The sequence below is a fragment of the Salarias fasciatus genome, chromosome 20, assembly GCF_902148845.1.
Source record: "Salarias fasciatus chromosome 20, fSalaFa1.1, whole genome shotgun sequence".
NCBI lineage: Eukaryota > Metazoa > Chordata > Actinopteri > Blenniiformes > Blenniidae > Salarias > Salarias fasciatus.
Window position 1 is genome coordinate 18,442,144 of NC_043764.1, and position 11,621 is coordinate 18,453,764.

Consider the following 11,621-nt stretch of genomic DNA (forward strand, 5'->3'; position numbering starts at 1 on the left):
CACTCAAAATCAAGATTTGACATAAATCTATCCTCTCAAATCAGAAACAATCACATGAATGTTACATGAAAAGTCTTTTGATTCCATGCGTTCATTTGTGTTTCATGCCTTGCAGCTCTGATTCTGATGAATCAGCAACATCTGCAATCTGCATGTCTCCACTCAGAAGTGTCTCATGCAGTCAATCATTCAACATCTACACATCTGGTTCTTTTCAAATTTCTGTGCGAAACTGGAGAGTGGGATCCTTCATTTTTGTCTTGTAGTCTTCATCAAACTCTTCATTCTGAGCCACAGTGAAGTGATTCTTCCAGTCGCCCACTTTTCCTGCAGAACCACAGAGACTCAGTCAGGTCTTTGTGTCTTGGCAAATTTCATTGCATTTGGTTTTAATCGATCATACCTTTTCTCATGAAGGGAGAAACTTTGAAATCAAAATCAGAGATTGTTGAGTAGTTAGCCATCTCATCGTTCTTCATTTTGTCAAAGTGAACTTCTCCTACGATTCTCGTCTTTTCCTCGACTGAAGGAGTCAAACCAAGAAAGGAGCAGAGTTTGTCTATTTCTCGCCCGGTGTCCTGAAAGCACATGGTTCAATATTGTCATTGCTTCACAACAAGGTACATGTTGGATGTAGGGAACCAGCCAAAACAAGGATAGAAAAACAAACAGCTGAGTTACCTCAACCATGTCTTCAAAGAACATGTAGTGCAGATTTGAATAAGTCTGTTTCTTCTTCCACCAGTTGCTCACATGATCGTACCAGGATCCAAACACCACTGACACCACAGAATAATACACTGAAGTCGTGCATAAGCAGTATGTAATATAGATGTGGTGCTTTTTGACATTAGCCTTATATTCATATTCGATACATACTCTTTCCTTGCTTGAATCTCTGAAGGTAGCTGCTCCAATCTCCAGGTTCTGGATGAGCCTTGTTCATGCGATCAAAGTGGAAATAAGACACAACATTGTCTTTTGCGTTGCGGGCAATGTAGACAATCTAGATTTAGAAAGAAAAGAAAAATACAATCAACAATGAACAAACATTCACAATGAGTGTGAAAAAACAGAAAATATCTAAAAGCAGAACAAAACTTCAACCAGATGTGGGTTGTCATACACACCACAGGATGTTCACAGAAATCAGCGTTAGTAAGTAAAAGGGATTTCAGAATGACTTGGGTCATACAATCTGGTTAATACTCTCATCTCATAATGAGGAGTTCCCCAGTTCGAGGCCTAATATGATTCTTTCTGTGAGGAGGGCCAACAAATTCAGCTGGGCGCAGTGATAATTTCGTGTGGGAGACGTGCGGCGGCTGGGGACCGGATGGTATGGTAATAATTTGTCTGAGGAAACCTTACAGGCAGGTTTCCAGCTTGTCAGTGCCATTAAAGATACAGAAAGTCACTAATGAAGCACATAATTTTGGTAACACTTTACTTGAAGCACCCGGTATAACACATTATAAGTAGTTATAAACACTCATAAATGATCACAGTGCTTTATAACCCACTATACAGCACAGGATTAGGGTTAGGGTTTGGGTTAGGGTTAGGTCCTTATGTTATAAAGCATTGTGATCATTTATGAGTGTTTATAACTATAGTTATACAGTGCTATAATGTACTTATAATGTGTTATACATGGGTGCTTCAAGTAAAGTATTACCATCATTTTTTATTTAAATGATCTTTTGTAATAATTATGGAGGATCTCTGTGTTTTTAATCCTGTCCAATTCGCCATATTAGTCCAGTCTGAATCTGAACCTCAGTGATTGGGGGTGTTTTGTAGGATTTTTTTTCCCAGTTAATTAATTACTCCCTTTTTCCCAGTTGAATTGATGGCCACACACTGTACACACTGTACTATTAACAAACTGAGTGCATGTGAAGCAGGGCAGACCGGAGGACATGGAGCAGGCAGCAGGGTGGGGGGTGAGGGGTCGGGGAGCAGCTCAACTAAAGATAGCGCCATCATTCTCTCATAATTGTTTATCTTTTTTTCTGGGACGGCTGGATTTTGATGTGTTTGCGAGGAATTATTTCAGAGGATATTGATCTGGATGAGAACCAACGGCGGTTCAGTCACTCACCCCCAGCTCTGTTGTGCAGCTGTACTCAGTGATGGACGCACAGACAGAGGTGACCAGCTGGGTTGTCTAAAAAGCTATTTCTCGTTGAAAAATAATTAAATGAATAAATAAATAAACAACAATAACCTGTATTTGAGCACTGATGTCGCATCAAGCGCAGCCATTCTCAACCTTGCATCCCGACCCAGGTGGGGCGTGAGATGATTTCTTGGATTCGCCAAATCATTTAGGAAAAACACAGATGCACATAAATAATTTTGAAATATTGTTTCTGACAGGGATTTTTTTCTTTTTTATTTGTGTGTGTGTGTGTGTGTGTGTGTGTGTGTGTGTGTGTGTGTGTGTTTCTGATCCGGTCTTTATCTGGCGACATGAACCGTGCAGCAGCAACTCAGTGACTGACTCCTAGGGACCGAGCGCGTCGTGGTTACTGGACTGAGCAGCAGGTTGCACCGTGGACGGAGAATCTGCTGCACTGCGCGCTGACAGCTTGCGCTCCACTGTGGAGATCATCCTTACATACTGTCTCTGTATGAGGGTGTACCCAAAAGTTCCCGGAATTTGACTGTAACTTTTTATTTCTGACATTTCAAAATAAAATATTTCCATCGCCTTCAAAATAATCTCCATCCGCATTAATGCAACGCTCCAGCCATGTCTCCCACTTCACGAATGTGTCGTGACACCCGCGCGTAATTGTGCCATTCTGGGCCGGCTGCGATTTTTCTGTCACCTCGTCCACATCTGCAAGCCGCTGTCCCTTCAGCTCTTTCTTCAACTTGGGGAACAAGAAAAAGTCACTCAAGGCTACATCTGGCGAATAAGGCGGATGAGAGAGGAGATTCATCTCATTCTTTGCCAGAAACTGCGTGACGCGCAGCGCCGTGTCCGCTGGCGCACTGTGGTGGTGGATCAACCGGGCTCCAGTCCGCCACTACGCGGGCCGCTTCCTCCTCACATCCTCACGGAGCCATCTTAGGACTTCCATGTAGTAGTCCTGATTTATAGTTTGACCTGGAGGGACAAACTCACTGTGGACGATACCCTGGACAGCGAAAAAGCAGCTCAACATTGTTTCCCTGCTGAGCGGACCTGACGCGCAGACATCTGGCCCTTCTTAAACCGCCCGAACCACTCATGGACCTGATTCTTCCCCAGAGCATCATCCTTGTAGGCTTGCCGCAACAAGGTGAGTGTTTCTGCTGCTGTTTTTTCCCAGCAAAAAGCAGAATTTAATGTTTGTGCGCTGCTCTGACTTCCCAGTCAAGGTCGGCATTTTGGAAAAAATCGCAGAGCGCAGCTGCACTCTGTTACTATAAATAGCGCCTGACAGGCGTCAGTGTAGCTCTCGGAGCTCAGCTTTTCACAGATATGCACGAGGCTTACCTGTAGCACATCTGACGGCCAGAAGTCTAAACTCATTATTATTAGTATTTTATGACCTAATTCCGGTTTCTTTTGGGTACCCCCTCGTACGTGATTTGCCAGCTGCAGTGGCAAACAGGAACTGTGCTTCAGAGGGTCACCAGAATGGCTGAGAAGATCAGTGGGTGTCCCCTGTCAACACTGGAAGACCTTCATGGCACCAACTGCCTCAGGACAGATAACACCATCCTGAAAGAGTCCTACCACCCAGAACACTCCCTGGCTGAGCTTTTGCCATCTGACAAACAGTACAGAACCATCAAAACCAGGGCTAAGAGACTGAAAATCAGCTTTTACTCAACTGCTGTGAGAGCCTTCAATGAAACTTTGTATGAATATGTGCGACACCTCCAAAATGTGCAATATTTTTTTACATCCATTACATACATTTCGAAACTGTCTATTTTCTATTGTGTTTGTTTCCTGTTTATATATAAGTCAAACAGTCTTTCAAGCTGTGAGATTGGGTAGAAAGCCGATCCTGAAGCTCAGGGGGAACATGACTACTTGCTTGCCAAGGCTAAAGAACAAAGTACCAGAAAGATCTCTACTAGACGATGTAAACAAAGCACTCCTAAGTATCCCGACCCACAACATCACCAAGACCAAGCAGCTAATCTACACCATGGTATCAGTTGTCCTAGAGATGCTTGGCTTCAGGATGAACAGCATGAGTAGCCAGAAGTCAGAGCCTCCATGGTAATGAAGGCTAGAGGCAAAAATCAAGGCAACACGGAATGGAGTTAGTTTCTTGGCCGAACTGAACTGAGGTGTGAAGTGAACGAAGGAACTGCCCAAAGAAATACATCAAGCTGTCAACAGCTGAGGCACTGGACACAGCTAAGCAAAGACTCACAGCCCGAGCTACCCACCTAAAGAGATACACAAGAAAAGTCGAAGCCAGGTGAATAAACACATCATTCTCCAACAATCCTGCAAAGGTATACCCTCAATGGCAGGGCAGTGGGACCACAGCAGACCTACCCAGGGTGGAGACTTGACAATACTAGAAGAGTATCCGGGAGAAAGAGGCATCACACAACACTATTGCATAGTGACTGGAAGACCTGCAAGCAGAATATTGCAATCTCCCAGAACAAGAACCAGTGGTCATCAAAACAGCAAACATCCAGAAAATAGTCACAAAAATAAAGAACTGGACAGTTCTAGGTCCGGACAGGATTCCTACCTACTGGCTGAAGAAGCTAACTGCACTCCATGAACGCCTGGCAACTCAACTGACCCAGCTGCTAAAAGAAGGGAACCACCCCCAGTGGTTGACCCAGGGTCAAACAGTCCTCATCATGAAGGACCCCCAGAAGGGAACAATACCATCCAACTACTGGACTAAAACCTGTCTCAGCACTACATGGAAGCTCCTATATGGCATCACAGCAGCTAAGATGAAGAAGGACATGGAGCAATAGAGTATTTGCAGTCACGTGACTCGGGAGTTGGCAACCGGAGGACCGCCGCCATATTGGAGTGAAAACAACCAGTGATTTGCGGTTTCATTACATACAGTAGTGCGCGTTCGCACTCTTTAACGTTGAAAATGTCGACTGATAAGGAGAGTAGGGATGTTGTTGTGTTGTCAGATCAAGTGGACAATCTTGACGTAACACACAAAGACCGGTACCGGGAGAAACTACAGATTTCAGGCTGCAGCATGACCTGTACTTAATGCCAGCCGCCTGTTCCAGCCGTGCACAACTGAGACTCAAGAACCCCGCGACCTGGAGTATGCGGACATTTAGTGCGTAGATCTGCTAACTTACATGTCGGTGTTAAACTCCAGGCCAAAATGGACTTGTTCATGACGGAAGTCATTTAACCCGGACCCTGTACCGGATCCAACAGCCGTCTGCTCCACTTCAACGAGTGTAAAAAGTGACTAAAATGCTGTGATGATTTCTTTCAATTGTGTCTCAAACAAAAAGCCTTAATCTCACTAACTGAACGCTCCACCTGCACTTTGACGACCGAGTGTTTGTTTTATAACAACTTTAAAATCCAGCGACAATTCGACACGCCCCCCTCACTCGTACCTCCAGACACAAAACGCTACACAACGTAAGATCCGTTTGCTCCACCGCAACATATTGGATATCATATGAAACTAGAAAATCTACACTTTAAGATGACACCAAGCAGAATATTCTCTGAGCCGACCAGCTCCCGTCAGCGGCAAAACAAACCAAAAACCGATCATCACATCTCACAGCCAGCACCTCAGATCGCATGTTTCTCACACATTCTTTGCCAAATCTCAAAGCTAATCACACCAAACACAAAATATTTTATGTCCTTACCATTTTGTGGTCATTTTCCATCTATTCACGTTCTCCTCTGGCCAAAATTAGCCGCATAATCCTCTAGAATAGTGAAAGAGCGTCATACGCCTGAATGTTTGTTTTCACTCCAACATGGTGGTGACTACCCGACGTGCATTATGAGGCCGGGTGTGTGACGTCAGCTGCAAATACTCTATACATGAGCAGAGCCCAGAAAGGAATTGGCGTTAACGGCAGAGGAGTAAAGCACCAGTTAGGCAGAGGTGAGAATCAAATGAGGCATATACCAAGGAGAAGCTCTGGCCCCCCTGCTGAGATCTCAACATCTGAGATCTCTGTCCAGAAGAGTGCAGTGCCAGGAACAGCTACCATCCTGCAGAGAACCCTCAAGCTCCCAGGCCTCTGGTAGAGGGCAAGAGCTTGAAGGAGATACCGCCCAGGAAGGGAGAGAACGTAGTTTTTTGTTGTTGTTTTTTTGTATGTATGCACTGTGTGGCCTGAACATTTCTTTTTCATTGCAATTGTTGCTTCTGCTTCATTTTAAAAGTGTGGACCATCTGTAAACTTAGCATGTTGTGATTTCACTGAAATATAACAAACATCAAGCATGATATCATACCCTGGATTTTTGTTCCCAAAATGACTTTGGCACGAACTGGACAGGAAGATGAGTTTTGATGAGTCGAGGGGAGGTGGGCAGCTTGTCTGCCAAATCTACTCCTGAGCAAACAAATAAAAAACCATCAACAAAACCCATTTTCTGCTAAAACACTTACTTTGATTTACTGTGATGAAAAAGAAATGTGATTTCAGCAAATTTAAAGATTTTTTATAAACACAAGCCTTGTGTAAAGTTGGACAGGCAGGTCGTCTACCTGAATGAAAGTCTGGAATAAAAACCTCCATGAAAGCCACTCTTTTATGCAATGGGATGGGTTTCTCTCTCTGACCAAAGTGAAGTAAATCAAGGGTGTTGGAAACCCACGTAGTGCCTACAGAGAGAGACAGAGAGAGAGAGAGAGAGAGAGAGAGAGAGAGAGAGAGAGAGAGAGAGAGAGAGAGAGAGAGAGACCATTTCAGGTCAATCAATCAATCCAACTTTATTTGTAGAGCGCTTTTCATATTCATGAAAAACAACTCAAAGTCCTGATTTAAAAATAGTCATAAAAACAAAAAAGAGCATAAACTGTCAGGCCGTGAGAAAGATGCAACATTTTCTACAATCCAGTATTTACCGAAATGAAAAACATTTCCTATCACACAATCAACACAAGAAACACTCTCACTTAACAGCACAAAATCCCATGTTTGACACTCAGCAGATTCACACCTTTAGAAAGCAAGACAAGGAGAGAAGATCATCTTTTCAGCTAAACATCTTTTTGAACAATCCATTATTTAGATAAGACTAAACGTAACATTCAGTGGATTCTTCAATAAAATGATCCAGCATACCTTACAGCCCATTAATCATTCAAGACACACCTGCAGCGGTGTTTTTTGCTTTATCGTTTTGACATAGAGTAACCACACCTTATTTGTACCTTTAAAGGTGCATTAAGGAGTTTTTCAGCTTTACAAATACTTATTTTCCACTATAAATATGTTACAAATATTCAATGACGTGTAGAATGTGCCCTGACATATTCATTGCAAGTACCGCTAGCAGCGCTTATCGTCACTTGAAAGCTGCAGCGCCGGTCCGGCACCAGAATTTTTTTTGGGGAGAATTTGAGAGGATGTGACATAATGCGTGCTGCCGCTGGCCTGACTTCCTTAGCTTTCGTTTTGTCCGCCATTACTCCGCCAGATGCTTAGCGAGCAACAGCTGAGCAGTATTGAGGATGGATCTTCCAGAAGCTAAGAAAAGACCGGCTTCTAGCACTGCCACGACTCCAGCACAGACTCCATCAGGCAAAAGAAACTTAAATTTTACTCAAGGGCTACCAAAAGAGATAGGAAGGAGTTCCCCGCTTCCGTTCACGTACATGGACACAAGCCACAGGCACGAGCGTTTCACTAAGCTGCCCAAGGCCTGCAGGAGCCGTTGTTTCGCATAAAACGTGCAAACTCCTTAATGCACCTTTAATCATACTTGATAGTTTCAAACCAAGCCTGAACTCTTTTGAGAACTTTAAAAAAGAAAACATATTAACCCTTATAGCTTTTGCAAAAAGTGCCCCAAGGCAGTACAACAGATTTTCTTATTGATTCCACAAAGTTATATAATCCCACACTTGTTGTATGAGATGTCATGCAGTAACTCAGGTTTCAGGACTGACCTGCTTTAGGATATGTGGCGATGAGGATATCATCCGGTCTGGCCTGAAAGTTTTGAATATTCTCCCAGTTCTCTGTGAACATGTTGATCATTGAGACTCCATGGAAATCAAACATCTCTGGTCGGGGAATTGCATCCATCTTCTTCATAGGGAAATGTCAAAGTAGAATGAAACTCAGCTCAACTTTATTTCTGAAGCACTTTAAAAACAACAACCACTGAATCAAAATGCTTCACATTAATCCATCCAATTATTTTTGGTTGCAGGACTCTACATACAGAGAGTAGCTGTGGCAATAAAAAGAGTAATATTGGTTTTTTGTTTTTTTTTGTATAATATCCACTGTAATTGAAGTTAATGTCTTTGTTGCAATACTCCCCTAGTGTGGTTGAAAAAGTTATTTTGTGTGCATTATAGCGCCACCTACTGTGTCTCTTGGTGAATGTACTTTAGTTTACATCCTGATCACTGTATTCACTACAGAGATCTGTACCATGATAAATATTGGTGAAACTAATGAGTTTTTTGGACGATTAAAGCCGTTTTGGGAGCCGGTGCCACACATGCCCCATTGGCTAACAGTATACAGATGTCTGCAGCTCAATTTTGGATCTAAATTTCTCCCGAAGCACTGTTCGGATCAGAAAAGCCTTCTGGGTGAGTATATTGTTCTACTTCGTTTTATAAACAACGTGAAAACTGTTTAAACCGAACTTATCCTTTAAGATTATTACTAAAACTGGACAGTGGAGGCTTTTCTATGGTAGCTCAGTCCATAACTTCAGGGCAGCAACACAAAAAGCTCTGTCCCCTCTGAGCTTCTGTTTTGAACCTCAGTACCTCCAGGAGCAGCTGATCAGCTGACCTCAGGCACATAGAATGAGTGTGGGTTTGAAGCAGCTCAGAGAGGTGAGACAGGGCGAGATCCATAGACATCATATACGTGTTTGTATAGATCTATGGTGAGACCATTCAAAGAATAAACAAATAAAAGAATCTTAAAATGAATTTTAAAATGGATGGGCAGCCAGTGGAGGGAAGTCAGAATAGGAGTTATCTTTCCTCTGATGTGCTCCAGTTCATAGTAGCTCTGAACCAGCTGGAGACATGCGAGTGACGACTAACTGTCTCCAAGACAAAGTACACTGCACTAATCGAGCCATGATGTGATAAAAGCATAAATTACTGTTTCAAATGGCTGACACCTTGCCAACTTTCCAAATAAAGCAATATGAAAACATCTGAAATATACAAGGATTAAGCTTTTTTTGTCATGTGAAAAGAAGAAGAAATATTGAAATCAGTTGGTGATGTAACATGTCCTGCTGGATAGTTTCTGTGAGATTCTGTGGCAATAAAAAGCTCAAAGTGTGGTCAAACTGCACATCAATGATCTATATTGTTGACAATTAAAAGTAATTTACTCTGCTGTGCATTAGAAAAAAAAACCTTTGATAAAACATTCTCAACAGTTTGTGTGGCATCAACAATTAGAAACAAGTGGCAAATTAAAACCTGTTAAGTATTTCCTAGAAAAGCAAAGTGCTCTGAGTGGAGCAATATCAAACATACCTTCTCAGTGTTCAGTCACCTTTGGACTCCTATTGATTTCCCCTTGACAGTCCTCCAATCTACTTGGTTGTAACAAACCTTAAATGCATTTTGAGAGTGTATTTCAAACTGTAACTCCTCCCTTTCTTTCCTCACTTCCCCTCCCCCTCTCTCTCTCTCTGTCAGTCCAGTAGAGCATGTTATTACGTTTGATCTGATAACTCTGATAAGTCTAAAACTGTCAAAACACTGACTTGTCAATACAGAAAAGAAGGACAGAGATCTTTAGGCACTAGTGAAAGCTGTTGAGAACATGTTGTTCTTTCATGTCATCTGCCAGCCCCTCCAGGAAGTTGTGACGCTGAAATTGCAGGAACTAAGCTCAGTCTCGAAGAATTTGGTGCAACCCTGCAATCTTGTCGAATTGTGACGATTGGACAAAATTGTTAGGTCATGCAGAATTCAAGAACATTAGTTGAAATTAATAATTGTTGAAACTGCATCCCTCGCCTGCCACCCTGCTTGCCTGGCTGCTCTGGAGCTTAGTTTTCCCCGGACTCGTCTCCCGGACTGTTTCCCCGCCTGGCTGCTAGAGTCTCTGACCCGTCCACAGCTCCTGGTGTGCGGCACCTGTCTCCCGCCTGGCTGCAAGAATCTGTGACCCGGCCCTCAGGCCCAGATCTTGGACTTGTTTAACTCACCGTCTGTTCAATAAACCTCTTTAACGTTCAACCCGTGTCTGGCACCCATCTGCACCTGAGCCTCCATCTCAGGCACCGTAACATAAATAATATTAACTGTTATCATACCACACAGTGATATCAAGGTTGAGAGCATCATTGTTGCCATCAGATTTGTCTTCTTTTATTCAAGTTCTATCCGTGCAACAAATACTTTAATCTCTTCCCCTCTTGTTTTATAACAGAGTCACTTCCAGATGAAATCTAAAAGCTCTGCCACTCCTCTCGTCCTCTTCACATTTACAACCAGTCAGATTGATGACACTGCAATCCTTCACTTACTGGAAATACGGCATTCACAGAATACTTGATAACAGTAGTGTGGTTTAGCTCCCTCAGTTATGGATTCAAGCAGGCTGTTCAATGTGGAGTTTCTATTTTCTCTCTGTGTCTGAGTTGGTGAGTCAGTTTCATTCCACACTCCAAAAATATGCATTTTAAGTTAATTTGTGAAGATAAGATACCCATACATGTGAGTTTGATGGACCAGCAACCTGTCCAGGATGTAATGTACTGTTGGCCATCATCACCTAAGATTGGCTTCTGCACTCCCATAATAGGATAAGGTGGTGTAGACACGTAAAGATGATGGATGAACTCAACGTTGCCCGCATTTTTAATGAGTCTGAAAACAGTTTTTGAGTTGTCTGAAATCCATAGTCCCTAAAAATGTGATAGATTTTATCATGCTTTTCACCCACAGCTGCAGGGCTGAGGATATACCAGCTTTAACATGCTAAGACACTTGTCACGTTCATTTTGTCACTGAGAAATTTGCCCAGAATGTAGTTTGTCAGGAATCATACAGAAAACTCAATTGCATGACTCAGAGACAGACTTTCTTTGGCAGTTTATTGTCATCCAGGGGTGAGCAAGTTTTGTTAGACAAAATACAGTCAATAAAACAGAAGTGCACAGGGAGCAATACAAACATGAATACAAGGGTCGTCACAGCAGCTTTCATCATGGATTTGGCTGGTGTTTGTGTCAGATGTCCTCATTTCTGGGACTGGATTGGAGCTCAGATCCACCACACTCAAAATGAAGATGTGGCATAAATCTATCCTGTCAAATCAGAAAGATTTGCTATAATACATGAAAAGTTTTTTGATCTCATGTGTTCATTGTTTGTTTCATGCCTTGCAAATTTGATTTGGACAAATCTGCAATCTGCATGTCTCCACTCAGGAATGCCTCATGCATTCAATCATTCAGCTTTCATCAT

General features: G+C 42.7%; 1 protein-coding gene across 2 annotated transcripts; it reads right to left on the bottom strand.

Moving 5' to 3' along the window:
- LOC115408526 (cytosolic sulfotransferase 3-like) lies at nt 1-9,786 on the bottom strand. Of its 2 annotated transcripts, XM_030119340.1 has the most exons (8): nt 9,678-9,786; nt 8,106-8,247; nt 6,699-6,815; nt 6,443-6,543; nt 880-1,006; nt 682-779; nt 404-578; nt 1-327 (listed from the first exon to the last, which is right to left on the bottom strand). In XM_030119340.1, the coding sequence occupies exons 2-8, from the start codon at nt 8,242-8,244 to the stop codon at nt 215-217; spliced, it is 870 nt and encodes a 289-aa protein (XP_029975200.1). In that variant the 5' UTR covers nt 8,245-8,247; nt 9,678-9,786; the 3' UTR covers nt 1-214. The 2 variants fall into 2 exon arrangements, with proteins under 2 accessions (XP_029975200.1, XP_029975199.1); XM_030119339.1 differs by lacking the exon at nt 9,678-9,786 and having other exon boundaries at nt 8,106-8,253.
- Nucleotides 9,787-11,621: the final 1,835 nt, after the last annotated feature.